Source organism: Loxodonta africana, chromosome 18 (assembly GCF_030014295.1).
Source record: "Loxodonta africana isolate mLoxAfr1 chromosome 18, mLoxAfr1.hap2, whole genome shotgun sequence".
Lineage (NCBI taxonomy): Eukaryota > Metazoa > Chordata > Mammalia > Proboscidea > Elephantidae > Loxodonta > Loxodonta africana.
The window spans coordinates 81969470-81988447 of NC_087359.1; the positions used below are offsets into that span (position 1 = coordinate 81969470).

At 39.5% G+C, this 18978-nt stretch overlaps 1 protein-coding gene across 15 annotated transcripts in view; it reads left to right on the forward strand.

Moving 5' to 3' along the window:
• NCOR1 (nuclear receptor corepressor 1) overlaps nt 1-18978 on the forward strand; it is a 251600-nt gene that overhangs the window by 95430 nt on the left and 137192 nt on the right. For 11 of the 15 annotated variants that reach the window (XR_010318467.1, XM_064271844.1, XM_064271846.1 and 8 more), the window contains 3 exons: nt 12825-12952; nt 16569-16786; nt 18313-18375. Coding sequence is in view for 14 of the 15 variants with exons in the window: in XM_064271844.1 (XP_064127914.1) it covers nt 12825-12952; nt 16569-16786; nt 18313-18375 (409 nt within the window). In the remaining variant the exon portion in view is untranslated. The remainder of the gene's footprint in view (nt 1-12824; nt 12953-16568; nt 16787-18312; nt 18376-18978) is intronic. The other 4 variants (XM_064271845.1, XM_064271849.1, XM_010600144.3 and 1 more) reach the window with 1 other exon arrangement.

Below are 18978 nucleotides of genomic sequence, written 5' to 3' on the forward strand. Positions count from 1 at the left end.
ACTACTACCTCACAAGATGTGATTACATGTCCTTTTGAAACAGTATTTCATGGTCAAAAAAAATAATAGTATTTCACGAAGGATAGAATGGTCAACTGTTAAAAATGCTGCTAGAGGTTGAGTAAGCCAAGTGGACCAGGACAGGCATTTTCAGTGGGTTGGGGACTGGGGTGGGGCCATAATATGATTGCAGTAAGGTGAAGAGGATATAGAAGGTGAGGAAGTAGCAGTAGTGTAAGTAGACCTTGTTTGTAAAAGTTGCTTATAAAGGAGAATGAGAAATGGGGTGGTGGGACTGATGAGGATCAGGGAGGGGACGTGCTTATACACTGATGGGAATAATATTGTGGAGGCAAAGATCTACTGATGATTGTAGATCCTCAGAAGGGTTTGCTAATTGAAGAGGAGCAAATTGAAAATTGGCAATGCGATAGAAAACCCTGTTCCATGAGAGGAGCCAGGGCTTTTCCCCTTGCTTCTCACAGACAAGGTAGAATCGAGCTCCTCTCTGCCCGTCTTGGTCATCTAGTGCAGCTGTCACGGAAATACCACAAATGGATGTCTTTAACAAAGAGGAGTTCACTCTCTCAGTCCAATAGGCTAGAAGTTCAAATTCAGGGCACCGGCTCCAGGGGAAGTCTTCTGTCTCTGTTGGCTTTGGAGGAAGGTCCTCGTCATCAGTCTTCCTTGGTCTGGGAGCATCTCAGCACAGGAGCCTCAGGTCGAAAGGATGAGTTCTGTTCCTAGTGCTGCTTTCTTGGTGGTGTGAGGTCCCCAGCTCTACTTCCTTCTCTTTTATCTCTTAAGAGATAAAAGGTGGTGCAGGCCACACCCCAGGGAAACTCCCTTTACCTTGGATCAGGGAAGCAACCTGAGTAAGGGTGGTGGTATAATCCCACCCTAATCCTCTCAACATAAAATTACAAACACAAAATGGAGGACAACCACACAATACTGGGAATCATGGCCCAACCAAGCTGATACATTTTGGGGGGACTTAATTCACTCTATGACAGCGCCCATTAGCTAGAGATATGAGAGACCATCTATGTTTTAAACAATACTCTGCTACACATTTTAAAAAATGGCTTTGTTCGTAATTATAAAATACTATTTATAACTTCGATTTCATTTTATTTTTAGCAGCTGTATATGTTACTGTTTAAATTTCTCAATCCCAGATAAAGAGGATAAATTGCTATTTATTATACCTTAACTTGGCCGCAATAGCAGCTCCTTGCTAGTGCTGACAGCGGAGAAAGCTCTAGTAGGAAGCTCCCTGTCTCTATTGTGCTGAAGCATTTTCCTTCTTCTTCTTTTAAGCATTTGTTTTTCTGTCCTAAATGTATCTGGGACAGGGTTTCACTGCTTTCCATGGCACACTTGTGCTTGTTAAGTCCTGGCCATATCAGTGTTTTCTTTATGACCTTATGGGTGGCAGCCTTCTCACTTTGCCAGGATGCATTTACAGAACTAAGATTTTCCGTACGCTCCCACACCCTGACCTGAGCCTTCGGACGCTTGCCTCCAGGTGGGCTCAGTTTTAGTCAGTCTTCCAAAGAGCCTGATACTTTCCACATTTGCTTTTAAGAATTACCTTGAAGATTTTCCCCTAGTTTTGTATTTCTCTGGTTTTTTCACTGGAGATGTGGGAGTTGAACGATGGATTTAGACCACCATCTCAGACCAAAAGAATCTTATCCCTGTTTCTTAATTACTTGTTTATTTCGCTACCTTTATTTGTGTCAAATAGATAGACAGGTTTTTAGAACTTAGGTAGCATTAGTTCAGGGCTCCCTTATATAAAACTAAATGCCATTACAGCTGATACAGCAAGTGAGAGGGGAAGCCATTGAGACCTTTGAGTAGAAGAGTAATACCAGATTTCAGTTGTAACAGAGTCACTGTGGCTGTTCTGTTGAGAATAAATTGTCAAGGGGCGAGAGAAGAAGCAGGAAGACCAGCTGGAGGTTATTTGGATAATCCCAGAGGTTTGGACTAGAATACAGAGGGGAGAGATGAGAACTGGTCAGTTTCTGTGTATATTTTTGAGGGTAAGGCCAACAGGCTTTGCTGATGGATTGATAATGCCAAGTTTTGGTTTGTGGAGTTACCATTTGCTATGACAGGTGCCACTGAAGGAAGAACCAGTTTTAGTGGAAGATCAGGACCTGCTAAGCTTCAGGTACTGCTAGACATCCGGGTGGAGGTGTAGAGCTGGCTGTTAGATGTGGAAGTCTGGAGTTTAGGGAAAAGGTCTGGGTTGGAGATATAAAATTTGCTGTATAGAAAAAAGTTCAGAAGAAAAAAAATTTTTTTTTAATCTAGTTATAAGTTTAACAGTTTAAAAATCTATGTGTCACCCCTCTTGGTTTTAACATTGTGGATATAGAGATCCAACTAATTTGAAAATCACTTTACTGCTGTGTTATCCAATCAAGTTTGTATCGGTAGGAATTATTTTAGGTAATCATAGAGTGATCAGAAGTTTGTGTAATAAATAAGCGGTGACTATTATAATTATAGTTGTGCTCATGAGGAACCTTTACATAGATCAAGAGGCAGTTGTTCGCACAGAACAAGGGGATACTGATTGGTTTAAAGTCAGGAAAGGTGTGCGTCAGGATTGTATTCTTTCGCCATACCTATTCAATCTGTATGCTGAGCAAATAATCCCAGAAGCTGCACTATGTGAAGAAGAACGGGGTATCAGGATTGGAGGAAGACTCATTAACAACCTGTGTTATGCAGATGACACAACCTTGCTTGCTGAAAGTGAGGAGGACTTGAAGCACTTACTAATGAAGATCAAAGGCCACAGCCTTCAGTATGGATTACACCTCAACCTAAAGGAAACAAAAATGCTCACAACTGGACCAATGAGCAACATCATGATAAACGGAGAGAAGATTGAAGTTGTCAAGAATTTCATTTTGCTTGGGTCCACAATCAACAGCTATGGAAGCAGCAGTCAGGAAATCAACAGACGCGTCGCACTGGGCAAATCTGCTGCAAAGGACCTCTTCAAAGTGTTGAAGAACTGAGATGTAACCCTGAAGACTAAGGTGCGCCTGACCCAAGCCATGGCATTTTCAGTCACATCATATGCACGTGAAAGCTGGACAATGAATAAGAAAGACCGAAGAAGAATTGATGCCTTTGAATTGTGGTGCTGGCGAAGAATATTGAATATACCATAGACTGCCAAAAGAATGAACAAATCTGCCTTGGATGAAGTGCGGCCAGAATGCTCCTTAGAGGCAAGGATGGCCAGACTGCGTCTTACATACTTTGGACGTGTTGTCAGGAGGGATCAGTCCCTGGAGAAGGACATCATGCTTGGCAGAGTACAGGGTCAGTGGAAAAGAGGACGACCCTCAACAAGGTAGATTGTCAGAGTGGCTGCAACAGTGAGCTCAAGCATAACAACGATTGTAAGGATGACACAGGATCAGGCAGTGTTTCGTTCTGTCGTGCATAGGGTCGCTATGAGTTGAAATCGACTCGACAGCACCTAACAACAACAACATTCCCCGAGCAAGAAAATACAGTTTCTTGGAAAAAACACATCGGTAGGTCAAATGTACTTCTTGACTCTATAGAGTTCTACTGAAGTTACAGTTGATTCTTTCAATTTTTATTTGTTTGGTCTCCCTGTTCCATTCTCCCAGCCTCCTACCAGCAGATGAATGGATAGTATGCTTTTGATGAAGAGATTCCATAATTTATGAGGTTTGGTTTTTAACCTGCTCTTGTTGCCATAGGAAACTGTGCATGTTATTTACTTTGAAAATGAGGTTTAATTTTAGAATCATAGGGAGAAGAGGCAGATACTCATATTTTTGTTATAATTGTGTTCAGAGATTATTATTGGCGAAAGTTTTGACTTTCTTCTGAAAACTCTCTTTGATACTGCCCAAACCATTTCTACAGTTCAACTTATTAGTATCCCATTAAGAGAGTGAGAGTGATTTTCTATAAATTTTAATTGAAGCAAGAAATAAATACTGGAAACCCACAGCCAGTCTACATTGTTAGTATTTGGGATCTAGAGTTATAAATAACATGCCAAGTAGTAATTTCTGTGTGTAATTGTTTTTGTTAGAAAACAAATAAGGATTCCTCCCCTTAGGAAATGCTCCTCTCTTCAGCGCAGACGCCCATCCATCCAGTAGGCCTCACTGTGGGTGTGGGATTACAACTCTCCAGCACAGACGCCCATCCATCCAGTAGGCCTCACTGTGGATGTGGGATACAACTCTCCAGCACAGACGCCCATCCATCCAGTAGGCCTCACTGTGGGCGTGGGATTACTGTGGTACCTGATAGTGACCTACAGTAAAACAGCTATTGTTCGGAAACTCCATTTTTCATTTCCCAGTACTTGATCACTTTTCACAGGAATCGGTGCTCCTCCTTTTTGCTGATAGCATTTTTGTCTTAAATATGTCAGCCTGTTTTATGGCTGCTTGTTGTAAAATTAGTTTGTTTCAGCTTTTAGCAACTTCATTGCTAAGTGGAAATTATGTTTTCTGAAGATTCGAACATTTTAACAAATGTAAATGTATATGAATGTTAGGTATTCACTTAGATGTAGTAGTAATAAATCTCAGCATAAACTGTTCTTTGATCTTGCTGTACAAATCCCCTGCTGAAGTTGAGTGCTATCCTTCTTTTATCATGGTGAGATACATATACCTTTTACTTTTATCCCATTTGAATTTTTATTTTGTTTTATAATATGGTCTTGCATTTATTGTTCATTGCTGGTTTGACAGAAATACTTCATGCTACGAGAACCTCCCTAATGAATGAAATTTTTGTTTCTTGACTGTCAGGTGTTGAGCTTAGAGAATGGGATATATAGCTATTGAGAATGCCTATGTCTGTTAGGGATCCTTTAGAAAGATTTTCTTCTGAAAGTATGAACTTCCTGTATTCCAGCTAGCCGGCTAAAGGGGTTTAGGTTTATGACCCATAACATCCATCCTAGACCATGTGGATTGACTTCACTTAACAGATTTGTCTGAAACAAGAGTACTTCTGTTCAGCTCTTCTTTAAGCCGGAAGGTGATTCCTTAACTCTCTTTAATGACAGTGTTACTCCTTGCAATAGGTCTTTGTATAAATAAATATATGTATATAAACATATATATATTACTCAAAGGTAAGGCCCTGGAATGTTGCTGGGTGCACTCTGTGGGCTTCCCTAATGGTTACTCCGTCTCTACTCGCTGTTGCCCAGCCACTGTGAGTCATCTCTCCAGCCTCTGGAATTCAACCCAGATGGAGCTGTGAGAAGCTGATGTTCTGCTGTGGAGGTGAAGCACACTTCTACAGACTCTAACCCCAGCAACTCCCATCAGGTTCTTTGGGTTACTTCCATACTTCTGCGGAACTGGGAGACCTGCCTTCTCCTTTGCACTGACCTGTCCAAACAGATGTTACAGTTGCTTTTTAAGTCCCTAACAGTAGGGAAGGGGAAGGAAGCTGCTGGCTGGAGTTCACACAAGCACCAGATGTGTGGAATTGCTCACATTCTTGGAAGCCCTGATTGGCATCGGTAGCAGAAAAGTATCAGGGAAGTAAGATTACATGCGTTGTCCCAGTCTAGGGGAACAGGGAACCTCTTTCATTACCTTCTGCCGAGTTGACATCTCTCCGTCATATCTTAGGGCTGTAAACCATTTCCTGGGTTACACAGCTCACTTACTAGACAAAGGTTTGTCCTTGATATGCCTAATTAGAAGTCCTGGCTGATGGATAGGAAACCCTGGTGGCGTAGTGGTTAAGTACTACAGTTGCTAACCAAGAGCGTGGCAGTTCGAATCCGCCAGGCACTCCTTGGAATCTCTGTGGGGCAGTTCTGCTCTGTCCTAGTCCTATAGGGTCGCTCTGAGTCAGAATCGACTCAACGGCAGTGGGTTTTTGGGTTTTTGCTGATGGATGAGGGAGCCCTGGTGGATGGATGTAGTGGGGTGGGGTTATTAGCATTTGAAAACAGTCTTGTGACCATTATAGTGTGCTAGGGAGTCAGTCAGAGCTGAGTAAAACATCCTCAGCTGATAGAGCAGACTTACTCATGGTTGAAAGTATACATTTGAAAATCCTCATTTCTCAATTTTCTCTAGTAATAAATACCTAGAAGAAAGGGAAACTGCTGGTTAGCCAGGGTTAGAAATTGGCAAAGTCAGAGAAAGGGAGTGAGTAAGGGTAATGAAATAAAGGTCAAAGTGGAATGGCAGATACAGTTCTTCCTGATGAATGGTGGGAACTTGATAGAATAAAGAAACCACAGGTCATGATGCAGATAAAGAGCAGGATCAGCAACAGTGAAGCTGGAGGGTGAATCAAGGCTTGGGCGATTGTCGTTAGACTCTGATTTCAGGATCTTTGAGGTGAAGCAGTACCAGGTGATAATCAGGCCCAGATGGTACTTTCACCTGTGGGTAGTTCAGTTGGCCTCACCTGAAAGTATTTAAGTGTGAGATGTTATGTTGATTGAGGGAGATTATTAGAACAGTCATTGATAAACATTTTGAAATCTGAAGGAGAATGTCAGAGCATAGCGAGCCGTGTGATAAAATCATCTAAATGTGCTCGGGAGTGTTCAGGAGATGAATCCGTAACTCCAAAGGAGGGAAAAAGTGGTCATGGGTAGATTTGGTGAAATTTGAGAAAGGAAATATTTTTAAAATATCACACTTCCACAGTGCTCTGGAAATGGCAGTAGGGACCAAGAAGGATACAGATTCTTCTTCCTTTCTCCATGGATTCTAAATCTAGAAGGAATAAGCAAATATAGGCCCTCTTCTGGGAAGACCAGTAAGACCTTTGTTATCTTGCAGAAAAAGGCAGGTTTTAGTTTTGGTGAGTACATAAAAGAATTGGGGATATATTAAGAACTAAGGGAACTTGTACTTAAAACAAGTGAGTTCTTCCATGTTGTCCAGTGAAAGGAACAGGTGAGAGGACAGGCGGAGTTATTATGGGGTAAGACTGACATTAGCCGGGATCAGAATCAAAGATACAGATGAGAGGGCAAAGAGTTTTCAAATAACCAGAATAAAGGAATTTGATTTTTTTTTCCTATTATTATTGTGCGTTAGGTGAAGTTTATGGCTTAAGTTAATTTCTCATACAAAAATTTATACACATATTGTTATGTGACACTAGTTGCAATTCCTATAACGTGACAACACATTCTCCCTTTCCACCCCTGGCTTTCTGTGTCCCTCTGACTACCTCCTGTCCCTTCCTGCCCTTCTCATCCTGCCTCTGGACAAGAGCTGCCCATTTAGTCTTGTGTATCTGCCTGAACTAAGAAGCACACTCTTCAGGAGTATTATTTTTTTGTTTTATAGTACAGCCTAATTGTTGTCTAAAGTGTTGGCTCTGGGAATGGCTTTAGTACTGGGTTAACAGAGAGTCCAGGGGCCGTGTCCTCAAGGGTTACCGTAGTCTCAGTCAGGCTGTCAAGTCTGGTCTTTTTACATGAATTTGAGTTCTGCACCACACTTTTCTCCTGCTCCTTCAGGGGTTCTCTGTTGTGTTGCCTGTTTGGGCAGTCATTAGTGGTAGCCACGTATCATCTGGTTCTTCTGTTCTCTGGCCAATGGAGTCTCTTGTTTATATGACCCTTTTGTCTCTTGGGCTAATACTTTCCTTGTGTCTTTGTTGTTCTTCATTCCCCTTTACTCCAGGTGGGTTGGGACCAATTGATGCATCCCAGATGGCCGCTCGCACGCAAGCTTTTAAGACCCCAGGCGCCACTCACCAAAGTGGGATGCAGAACATTTTCTTAATAAATTTTGTTATGCCGTTTGATCTAGATGTTCCCGAAACCGTGGTCCCCAAACAAACTCTAACAACACTGAAAAGAGAGATAGCTCCACAATAATAGTAGGAGACTTCAACCTACCACTTTCGATGAAGGACAGAACACCCAGAAAGAAGCTCAGTAAAGACACAGAAGATGTAAATGCCACAGTCAACTAACTTGATCTCTTAGACATATACAGAACACTCCACCCAACAGCAGCTAAGTATACTTTCTTTTCCAGCGCACATGAAACGTTCTCCGGAATACACCACATATTAGGCCGTAAAGCAAGCCTTAACAGAATCCAAAGCATCGAAATATTACAAAGCATCTTTTCTGACCACAAAGCCGTAGAAGTAGAAATTAATAACAGAAAAAGCAAGGAAAGAAAATCAAACACATGGAAACTAAACAACACCTTGCTCAAAAACTACCGGGTTATAGGAGAAATTAAGTACGGAATAAAGAAATTCGGAGAATCAAATGAGAATGAAAATTCATCCTATCAGAGCCTTTGGGATACAGCAAAAGCAGTGCTCAGAGGTCAGTTTATACCAATAAATGCACATATCCAAAAGGAACAAAGGCCCAAAATCAAAGCATTAACCCTACAACTCGAACAAATAGAGAGCAGCAAAAGAAGCCCTCAGGCACCAGAAGAGCGCAAGTAATAAAAATTAGAGCAGAATTAAATGAAATAGAAAAGAGAAAAACAATTGAAAGAGTTAACAAGACCAAAAGCTGATTCTTTGAAAAGATCAACAATATCAATAAACCACTGGCCAAACTGACAAAAGAAAAGCAGGAGAGGAAGCAAATAACCTGAATAAGAAATGAGGTGGGCAATACCACAACAGACCCAACTGAAATTAAAAGAATCATGACAGAATACTATGAAAAAATGTACTCCAACAATTTGAAAATCTAGAGGAAATGGACAAATTTCTAGAAAATACACTACCTACATAAATTAACCCAAACCGAAGTAGAACAACTAAATAAACCAATAGCAAAAGAAGAGATTGAAAAGGCAGTTAAAAAACTCCCAACAAAAAAAAAAGCCCTGGTCCTGATGGCTTCACTGGAGAATTCTACCAAAGTTTCAAAGAAGAGTTAATACCACTACTACTAAAGGTATTTCAGAGCATAGAAAAGGATGGAATACTCCCAAGCTCATTCTATGAAGCCAGCATATCCCTGATACGAAAACCAGCTAAAGACACCACAAAAAAAGAAAATTACAGACTTAGATGCAAAAATCTTCAACAAAATTCTAGCCAATAAAATTCAAGAACATACCAAAAAAATAATTCATCATGACCAAGTGGGATTCATACCAGGAAGGCAGGGATGGTTCAACATTAGAAAAACAATTAATGTAATCCATCATATAAATAAAACAAAAGACAAGAACCACATGATCTTATCAGTTGACTCAGAAAAGGCATTTGACAAAGTTTAACACACATCCATGATAAAAACTCTCAGGAAAACAGGAATAGAAGGACAATTCCTCAACATAATAAAGGGCATTTATACAAAGCTAACAGCCAACATCATCCTAAATGGAGAGAGCCTGAAAGCATTCCCCTTGAGAGTGGAACCAGACAAGGATACCCTTTATCACCACTCTTATTCAACATTGTGCTAGAGGTCCTAGCCAGAGCAGTAAGGCTAGAAAAAGAAATAAATGGCACCCAAATTGTGATAAGGAAGAAGTAAAAGTATCCCTATTTGTAGATGATATGATCTTATACACAAAAAATCCCAAGTAATCCACAGGAAAACCACTGGAACTAATAGAAGATTTCAACAAAGTATTAGGATACAAGATAAACATACAAAATTCAGTTGAGTTCCTCTACACCAACAAAAAGCTTGAAAGTGGAAATCACCAAATCAATACCTTTTACAGTAGCCCTCAAGAAGATAAAATACACAGGAGTAAATCTAACCAGAGATGTTAAAGACCTCTACAGAGAAAACCGCAAGACACTACTTTAAGAAACCAAAAGAGACCTACATAAGTGGAAAAACATATCTTGCTCACGGATAAGAAGACTCAACATTGTGAAAACCTCAGTTCTACCCAGTGATCCCCAAATACAGTGTAATCCTGATCCAAATTCCAGTGACTTTTTTTTGATGAGATGGAGAAACAAACCACCCACTTCATTTGGAAAGGGAAGAGATCCCAGATAAGTAAAGCCTTACTGAAGAAGAACAAAGTGGGCAGCCTCACACTTCCTGAATTTTGAACCTATTATACCACCATGATAGTCAAAACAGTCTGGTATTGGTACAACAACAGATATTTAGACCAATGGAACAGAATTGAGAACCTAGACATAAATTCATCCTCTTATGAGCAGCTGATATTTGACAAAGGTCCAAAGTCCATTAAATGGGGGAAAAGACAGTCTCTTTAACAAATGGTGCTGGCATAACTGGATATCCATCTGCAAAAAAATGAAACAGAATCCATACCTCACACCATTTACAAAAACCAACTCAAAATGAATGAAAGACCTAAATCTAAAATTTAAAATCATGGAAGAAAAAATAGGGACAACACTAGAAGTCCTAATACATGGCATAAACAGAATACAAACCATAACTAACAATGCATAAACAGCAGAAGAGCAACTAGATAACTGGGAGCTCCTAAAAATCCAACACTTACGCCCATCAGAAGACCTCAGTAAACCCACCTCACTAGAAGAGTAAAAGGACAACCTACAGACTGGGAAAAAATTTTTGGCTATGACATCCGATCAGGGTCTAATCTGTAAAATCTAAAAGATACTGCAAAACCTCAGCAATAAAAAGAAATGACCCAACTAGAAAATGGGCAAAGGATATGAACAGACATTTCCCCAAAGGAGATATTCAGGCAGCTATCAGATACATGAGGAAATGCTCACGATCATTAGCCATTAGAGAAATTCAAATCAAAACTACAATGAGATACCTTCTCACCCCAATAAGGCTAGCACTAATCCAAAACACAGAAAATAATAAATGTTGGAGAGGTTGTGGAGAGTCTGGAACACTTACACAGTGCTGGTGGGAATGTGAAATCGTACAGCCACTTTGGAAATTGATTTGACGCTTCCTTAGAAGGCTAGAAATAGAAGTACCATAAGACCCAGCAACCCTGCTCCTTAAAATATATCCCAGAGAAATAAGAGTCTTTACACAAACAGATATATGCACACCCATGTTCATTGCAGCACTGTTCGCAATAGCAAAGAGATGGAAACCACCTAGGTGCCCATCAATGGATGAATGAATAAATAAATTGTGGTAGATTCACACAATGGAATACTACGCAACGATAAAGAACAGCGATATATCTGAGAAATATCTTAAAACATGGATGAATCTGGAAGGCATTATGTGGTGTGAAATTAGTCGGTCACAAAAGGACAAATATTGTATGAGACCAGTATTATAAGAACTCAAGAAAAGATTTAAACACAGAAAACATTCTGTGATGGTTATGAGAAAAAAAAAGGGGGCGGGGGGAATTGAGGAATTTGATTTTTAGTCTGTCAGACACATGCAGACACCTCCTGTTGTCCACAATCTCCTTAAGAGCTGTGTATACTTAATGACTAGATCTGGTCCTTGTCTCTGATGAGGTTATAACATAGTGAGCCATACAGGCCCTGATAACAGGCAGTACACACTGACGCGTGCCGCGAGCAGGTAGAGAGGTGCGTATTGGAGTGCATAGGGACACAGGGACAGGAGTTGCTCTGTGTAAATTAAGAAAAGCCTTGCAGAAGATGTAATACTGTGAATTGAATCTCAGAGGATATCAGCGTTTACTGGGCAAGACTGGGTCGAATGGTTATTCCAGGCAAAGGCATGAAAGTGGTGGGCATGTTTAGGTAAGTCCAAAGTGGTAAAAAAAATGTAGGAAAGGTCGGGGATTGGTAGGAGGTAAGCACGGGACATTGTGCTGTAATGATGAATGGAGTTTAATCCTAATTAGGTTATAAAGTCTTGGCTTCTGAATAAAGTTAAAATGATACTCAATACAAATTTATAAGTTTAATTTCATTTTTTCTTTTAAAGAAGATAACAATGTTAGCATATGAGAAATCAAAGGTAAACGAATCCATAATCTGACTGCTAAGCAATCAGTTTCCTCATTTTTCCTTTCCAGTTTTTGTCTGTATACCTATTTACACAGTTGGAATTACAGTTTGGGAGCTCTGGTGGTGCAGTGGTTAAGGACTCGGCCACTCACCAAAAGGTTGGTGGTTGGAACCCACCAGCTGCTCTGTGGGAGAAAGATGTGGCAGCCTGCGTCCATAAAGAGTACAGCCTTTAAAACCCTACCAGGGAGTTTTGTCTTATAGGGTTACTATGAGTCGGAATTGACTTGACAGCAGTGGGGTTTGAATTATAGCTTGGAAATATTTGAGTATTTTATGTCTTTCCACTTTTGCATAACCTTAGTGTGTTTCCAAATTTTTTCAGTATTGATAGTGACCAGGGCTGTCTACTGTCCCATTAAATGGATATTGTCCCCCCAAAGAGTAAAAGTATAAAGGTATTTCTTGTAGCATTAGCTATAATGATGAGAAAATTGTGCGTATATTAAATATCTGATACTAGGGGCATGGTTTGATAGGTTATGTGTAATGAAAGTTTAAGGGAGAATGGATGTGCTTGAGTGACGGATTAGACGTTGGAATTTCCAAAAGAGGGCGCTGACTTCAGATTCTAAGGGGAATCTTAACATTTTCACCTTTCTGGTGAGTTTATTGCTATAAACAGTTTTTTTCTTTTTGGTGCCCTTTTAAGCAATAAATATAGAATGTTTTTAAACACATTAGGCTTATTTTTAGTATGTTACCTTAAATTAGATTACAGATAACTACTGAATTAATCATTTACTAAGTTTTTTGATAGATTTTTTAAATCATATTTGACATTTGAGGAGCTATTTCTCTTACCGTTGAATTTTTCAAATGATGGATCATTCTAGCAGCAAATTGCCCGACCCTCACAAGAAGAGAAAGTAGAAGAAAAAGAAGAGGATAAAGCAGAAAAAACAGAAAAAAAGGAAGAGGAAAAGAAAGATGAAGAAGAAAAAGATGACAAGGAAGACTCTAAGTGAGTTAAATAATTAGGGACACATTAAGTATTCTAATTATTTTTAAATAATGATTGGGTCTGTTGAAGGTATAACATTGTAGATAAGAGAATCAGTGCAGTGTTTTCTTTGACCAAATAACAGTTACTTGCCATGATAAAGGGGTAGAATATTCCAATAAAAATTTTTGTTTAATGGATTTATTTTTCAGACATAAGGTATTACTTTTTGGAAGGGAAAGGCTATGATAATACACACTTATTACTGAGATACATTGCACATAATTTAATCTTTGATTTAGAAGATTGCTCAGGGTCTTATTTTGAACTTCAGGTAGTGTACTTTAGATAATATAAAAATGCTGATAAGTAAAGAGTTTTCATTTATAAAATACCTATATTCTAGCTTTATTGATTTTATTTATCATAGAAAATAGATTTCCTGGTTTGTTTATTGTTGTTTTCCTGGTTATAAAAATAATTTTTGTTTATTATGGAAAATTAGGAAAAGAAAGCAACATACAAAGAAAATTAACCCATGATTCTGCCACTCAGAGACAGCTACTGTTGCTGCTTTTGTGTATGTATTGGGGCAGGTGGGGAGGTGTTCAGCTGGGCTCATGGCTTTTCCCCAGATCAGCTTTATTGAGGTATAATTTACAGATGATAAAATGCACTGATTTTAACTGTACATGTTGATGCATTTTGACAAGTGTGTGCACTCATGTGACTATTACCACAATCACAATATAGAACAGTGCCATCACTCCAGAAAGTTCCCTTATGTTCTTTTGTTGTCAGTCTTCCCTTTCTCCCATTTACAGCCTCTGGCAACCCCTAATGTGTTCTGCCTTTTCTAGGATTTCATATAAATTGAATCATGCAGTGTGGAGTCTTTTGTGCCTGGCTTCCGCTTAGCAGAACACTTTTGAGATCCACCCAGATTGTTGAAAGTATCGGTAGTTTGTTTCTAATATTTATTGTGTTATTTCTGTAATAGCCTTGGAAATATTTAAGATTTACCTAGCTTGTGACAACTAAAGCAGCTTAAGTCAGTTGACATGGTTTTAAGGGTTGGATACTCAAGCCTTCTAATTGTATACTTTTGGAAGATACCTGTAAAGTAATAAAAAAAAAAAATGAGTTTTTCAAGTTAAACATTTATACTCCCATGTAGCCAGTGATTCTGCTCATATGAACTTATCATATGTTGGTTTTACTTTTTTCTTAAAATTTCTGATTTATTTAACAAACATTTATTACCTGTCTGAGCTAGGTCTTAGGGAGGATGCAGAAGAACATAAGACAGGTATTAGCTTCAAATAGTTTATGCTCCAGTAGGGAAACCAGGCAAGGTTCAAGTGCTGTTTAAAAAATCCTGGGAGTAAGAAAGGAGCAAAACCAGTGGAGTGTTTCGACAGATTGAGAAGAGGTAGAGGTGACTTCTGTCTGGATAGTTTGGAGGACTTAATGCAGGAGCTGGTTTTTAATGTGAGTGGAGTCGAGGGAACAATGTGAATAGGTATGCCTCTTTGAGAGATGGTAGATATTGGCTCCATTAGACTGGAACAGAGGGTGCCTGAAGAAGAGAAGTGAAAGGTAGATTGGGGGTTAGATTATGTAGGGCCTTAAGGAAAATCTAAAGTGTTAGACTTTGTTTTAGAGGCTGTGTGGGTCTGTTTGTACATAGGTAGGGAATGGATTGAGTAGTTCATTGCCAAAGTTGTCCTGCAAAAATAGGATCCATGTAAGTGTAGGATGGATAGATTCGAGATAGAAGGGTTGGGGAGACAGTCAATAGATGTAAAAGACTGGAATTGGCACTAAAGGACTGAATGGGTATAGTTGTATTAGAAATGGGGGTGGTTAAACTAGTGGGAGAAATATCACTGAGATGAAATGACCAAAATTTGGCATGAGATTCACATGTAGGAAGTAAAGGAAAAGGAAGAGAGCTAAAGGTGATTGGAATCTGTAAACCTGAGTGATTATGAACATGATGGCACTGTTAATAACAAATAGATAGAGAATGAGGTGGACCAAGAGGCAGGTGGTGGGGATGAGTGTTTTTGGATATGTTGAGTTTGTACTGATGGGTAATCCAGGTAGCCATTCCAGCAAGGAAGACAAGTCTGAATCTTAGGGGATGAGGTGGGTCTAAAGATACAGACTGGGGAGTCGTTCCAGTAGAACTGAAATTGATGTGAGTGGGTGGCCTCACAAAGCTCTAAGTCCAGGGTAGATCTTGGGAAATCCTTGTATTAAAAGATGAGGGGAGAAAGGCAATGCCCAAGAGAGACCAGAGTAACAGTGGGGTATTAGGAAAGTATGAAGTACCAAAAGCTAAGTGGAGAAGGATAGAAAAAGAATTATCCACAGTGTGAATTGCAACAGAAAAATGAATGGGGCAAAGAAGAGAAAAGGACATTTGATTTTGCAGTTTGGAAATCACTGGTGATTTCTGACCGAACATCTTTGAAAGGAGGCTGGAAGGTAGAAGCCAGATTGATAAGGGAATAAAGCAGTGAAGGGAAACAGTTACATGGTAATCTCAAGGGTAGTTTAGAGCTGAAGGGGAAAGAATTATTCTTGATGTATTTTTTTGATTTTGGGAAAAAACTATAACTTGGTAACTGTAACATGTCTTTATTTAAAGTAGATAAAATTTGAAAATAACGTCTCCCATTACCAGGTTAGTTGAGTCTTTGAATATTGCCATCTATCCGTTCTTTTACAAAGGTGTGCGTTAAGTACCTTGATGACAGCCCTGAGAGGTGAGTAGTGCAGAGAATGGTCTTCCAGTATTACTTGTGGTACCATTGCTATCAATAGTAACTACCGTTTACCGAGTTTTTCCTAAGTGCCTGGGACTAGGATGTGCATTTTACAGCCTCAGAGAGGTTTTAGCCAAAATGATAAAAATGGCAGATGATGCTTACTGTGCGAAGTGCTCAAATCTACTCATTTAGCCCTGGTAATAGTCCTATGAAATATACTGTTATCATCCTCGTTTTACAGATTAGGAAATCCAGGCCTACGAATATGACGCAGCTTGTCCAAGGTCGTCACATGGCTAGTAAATCACAGCAGCCTGGCTCCAGGGTTCGTTTAGGATCTTGAGCTTGGTTTAATAAAACAGTATTATGGATTATTATTTCTAAAAAAGGGATCTACCTTGAAAATCACCTGCCTCATCCTCTTCGTTTCACCCATGAGAAAACTTATGTCAGGCTTATAAAGTGAGTGAGCACAGGCAGAAAACCCAGACTCCTGTATTTTGGTGCACCCGACTGTTTCCACATCACAGGGCCTGGGGTCTTGCTGCTGGCATTTATTATTTCTTCCTGGTATGTTTTGGTATCCAAGTTAGTAGATTTGAAATTTATTTAAATTTTAAGTTCTTTATTTGTGTAAAACAGGCCTTTGTGAAATATCTTAATTTGAGCTAGTCAAAAAAACTTAAAAATTGGGGCACAACAGAATTTTCATAAATTGTTTTGAAGTAACTTAAAGATCAGATAATTTTATTCAGTTCCTATTTAAAGGATTTTTTTTTTTTTTTTTGCAAAGCTGTAACCTCCTTTAATATATATGCATGCTTTTAAATCACAAAATGTTCATTTGCCTTTGTTCCCAGAGAAAATACCAAGGAAAGGGACAAGACAGAAGGTACAGCAGAAGAACCTGAGGAGAGGGAGCAGGCCACTCCGCGGGGGCGCAAGACTGCCAACAGCCAGGGCCGCCGTAAGGGCCGGATCACCAGGTCCATGACAAACGAAGCTGCAGCTGCCAGCGCCGCAGCTGCCGCCGCCACCGAAGAGCCTCCAGCTCCTCTGCCACCCCCCCCAGAACCCAGTGAGTGGAGGAGACTAGTGAACGGGCCATACATCTTGTGGGATTCCATTCCAGTGTTGGGGTAGCACCGAAGGGGGCGTCTCATGTTGGTAACCTATCAACATCTCTTTAAAATGTTTAAACTTTCATGTCAAAGTCTTTGAAAAAGAACAGCAGCCACAATCTTGCTACCCTGGTACAACTGTTTTTCTTCTTAATTGTAGTCTTAGAGTGTGTACTACTTTGTTTTCTGATGTTTTAACTTGGCCATATATCATAAATAATTTTCTGGTTTCTAGATAATTTTCATGGCTGCAAAATGTTGTAGAAGCATGATTTGTTAAACAACTCCCCTATTTATGAATGATTAGGTTGCGCCCCCCCCCCCCAAAAAACACTAATATAGATAGCACTATAATGAAAAAAAAATTTTACATAGAGTTTTCTTTCTGGTAAATTATTTTTCATAAGAATAGATTCTTAGGTGATAGAATACGGGGTCTAAGAATCCAAACATTTTTCTCTCTCTTACTGAGTATCGTCTTGTCAGTTTGTAAAAGGATTATGCTGGTGATGAATACTACCATCAGTAGCTCAGTGGTACCAATTTTACTATAACGTCAAGTATGAGGAAAAACACCAGTTCTGAGGATAGCAAGAATGACATGAGGGAATAACTAGACAAGAGGCTGGAAAGACAGGCTGGGACAGATCCTTTTGAGTCTTTGTTGAACTGTATCCTTCTTTGCTTACAAACTGGAATATTTACAAAGGTTTTTAAATAGAGGGGAGCCTTGATTAGACTTGTATTTCAGAAATACAATTCTGGCAGCAGTTGCGGAGGTCATATTAGGCTGAGGGCTGGAAGTAGAGGATCACCTAGAAAGACATCATTATGAGTGCGGTGGCTAAGCTGGTGAGGGGATGGCTTCAGGAGATCAGAATTGGCACTTATCCTTGGATACGTGATGGTAAATGGAAGGGAGGATAAAAAATTTCATCTGAGGAGTCGGTTAATACTTTGAGTGCCTGGGTAGATAGTAGTACTATATTAGTTGAGAAGAAGAGTATAGCAGGAACTTACTTCAGGTCTGATATTCTCAATTTCCTTTCTAAAGTAAAGAGAAAGGATTCAGATCATGATGTCTGGTGTCGAGGAATGCACTTAAGAGCCTGTGAGGGTTAGGAGGAGATGGATGTTCCCTGGACATTGCAGGAAAGGAGGAGGGGAAGGGTGTAGGTCTCAGTCGGAAGGTCCCAGGCGAGGGGGAACTTTGTGGGAGATAAGCTGAAGGCTGTGGAAACATGTAGGCATGGGTGAAACTTTAAAGAACGTTGACCAAGACCACCAAAACTGAAAAGCCTTTAATTTTTTCTTCTAGTTTGGTAGGAAAAGGCTCAATACCGTTGTATTTCCAAAGTCTTCTTTTACCAAATGCTTTAACGAGGTGTTAGGTCAGATAAATAAGTCACAGATTATATGGTTGCTGCTGAATGAAGGATTTCGCTTTTCCTCTTGCCTGATGTGTTCTCACTTTTTACTTCAGTTTCTACAGAGCCCGTGGAGACCTCTCGATGGACAGAAGAAGAAATGGAAGTTGCTAAAAAAGGTAAATTAGAGTAGTTCAGATTCTTCAGGGTTTTTTTTAAAGGGTTATTAGTAACATGTGAGATGGAACTAATTTTTCTTTTTTAAAGCTTTTCCAAAAAGATAAATAGAATATAGAAGTAAGCTTTAGAGTTATTTTTGAAATTGTAGAAGTGACAAATGCTGAATTGGCAAATGTTGTGTTAACTGTATTTTTCACAACAAGAAAAAAAGTTACTTTTAATAGTGTGGTACCCATTAAGGTACCCCAGTGCTCCTTAAGATGGGCCCATTTTTTTAAGGATTTAAGATTCTCCTTAGTATTATTTTGAATGTCATTATACTAGAGAGCCGGTAGGCTATTTTTACTTCCAGAATAAAATATTGTGATTATATGCTATCGAAATTGTTTTGCAAGGAGTTTTGATTTTAAGTTCATATTTCTGTTGTTTAGAAGTTTCATTTAATAGAATGGTAAGTAATTTCTCAGTTTGAGCTACGTAAGTCATCTAATTATAAACCACTGAGAAATTACGCTGTGATTCAGAGGCGAGACTGACCTTTATAGCCAGACAGATAAATGTCTGCACCCTCTTCCTGCTGCTTTCACAGCTGTGTGGCCTTG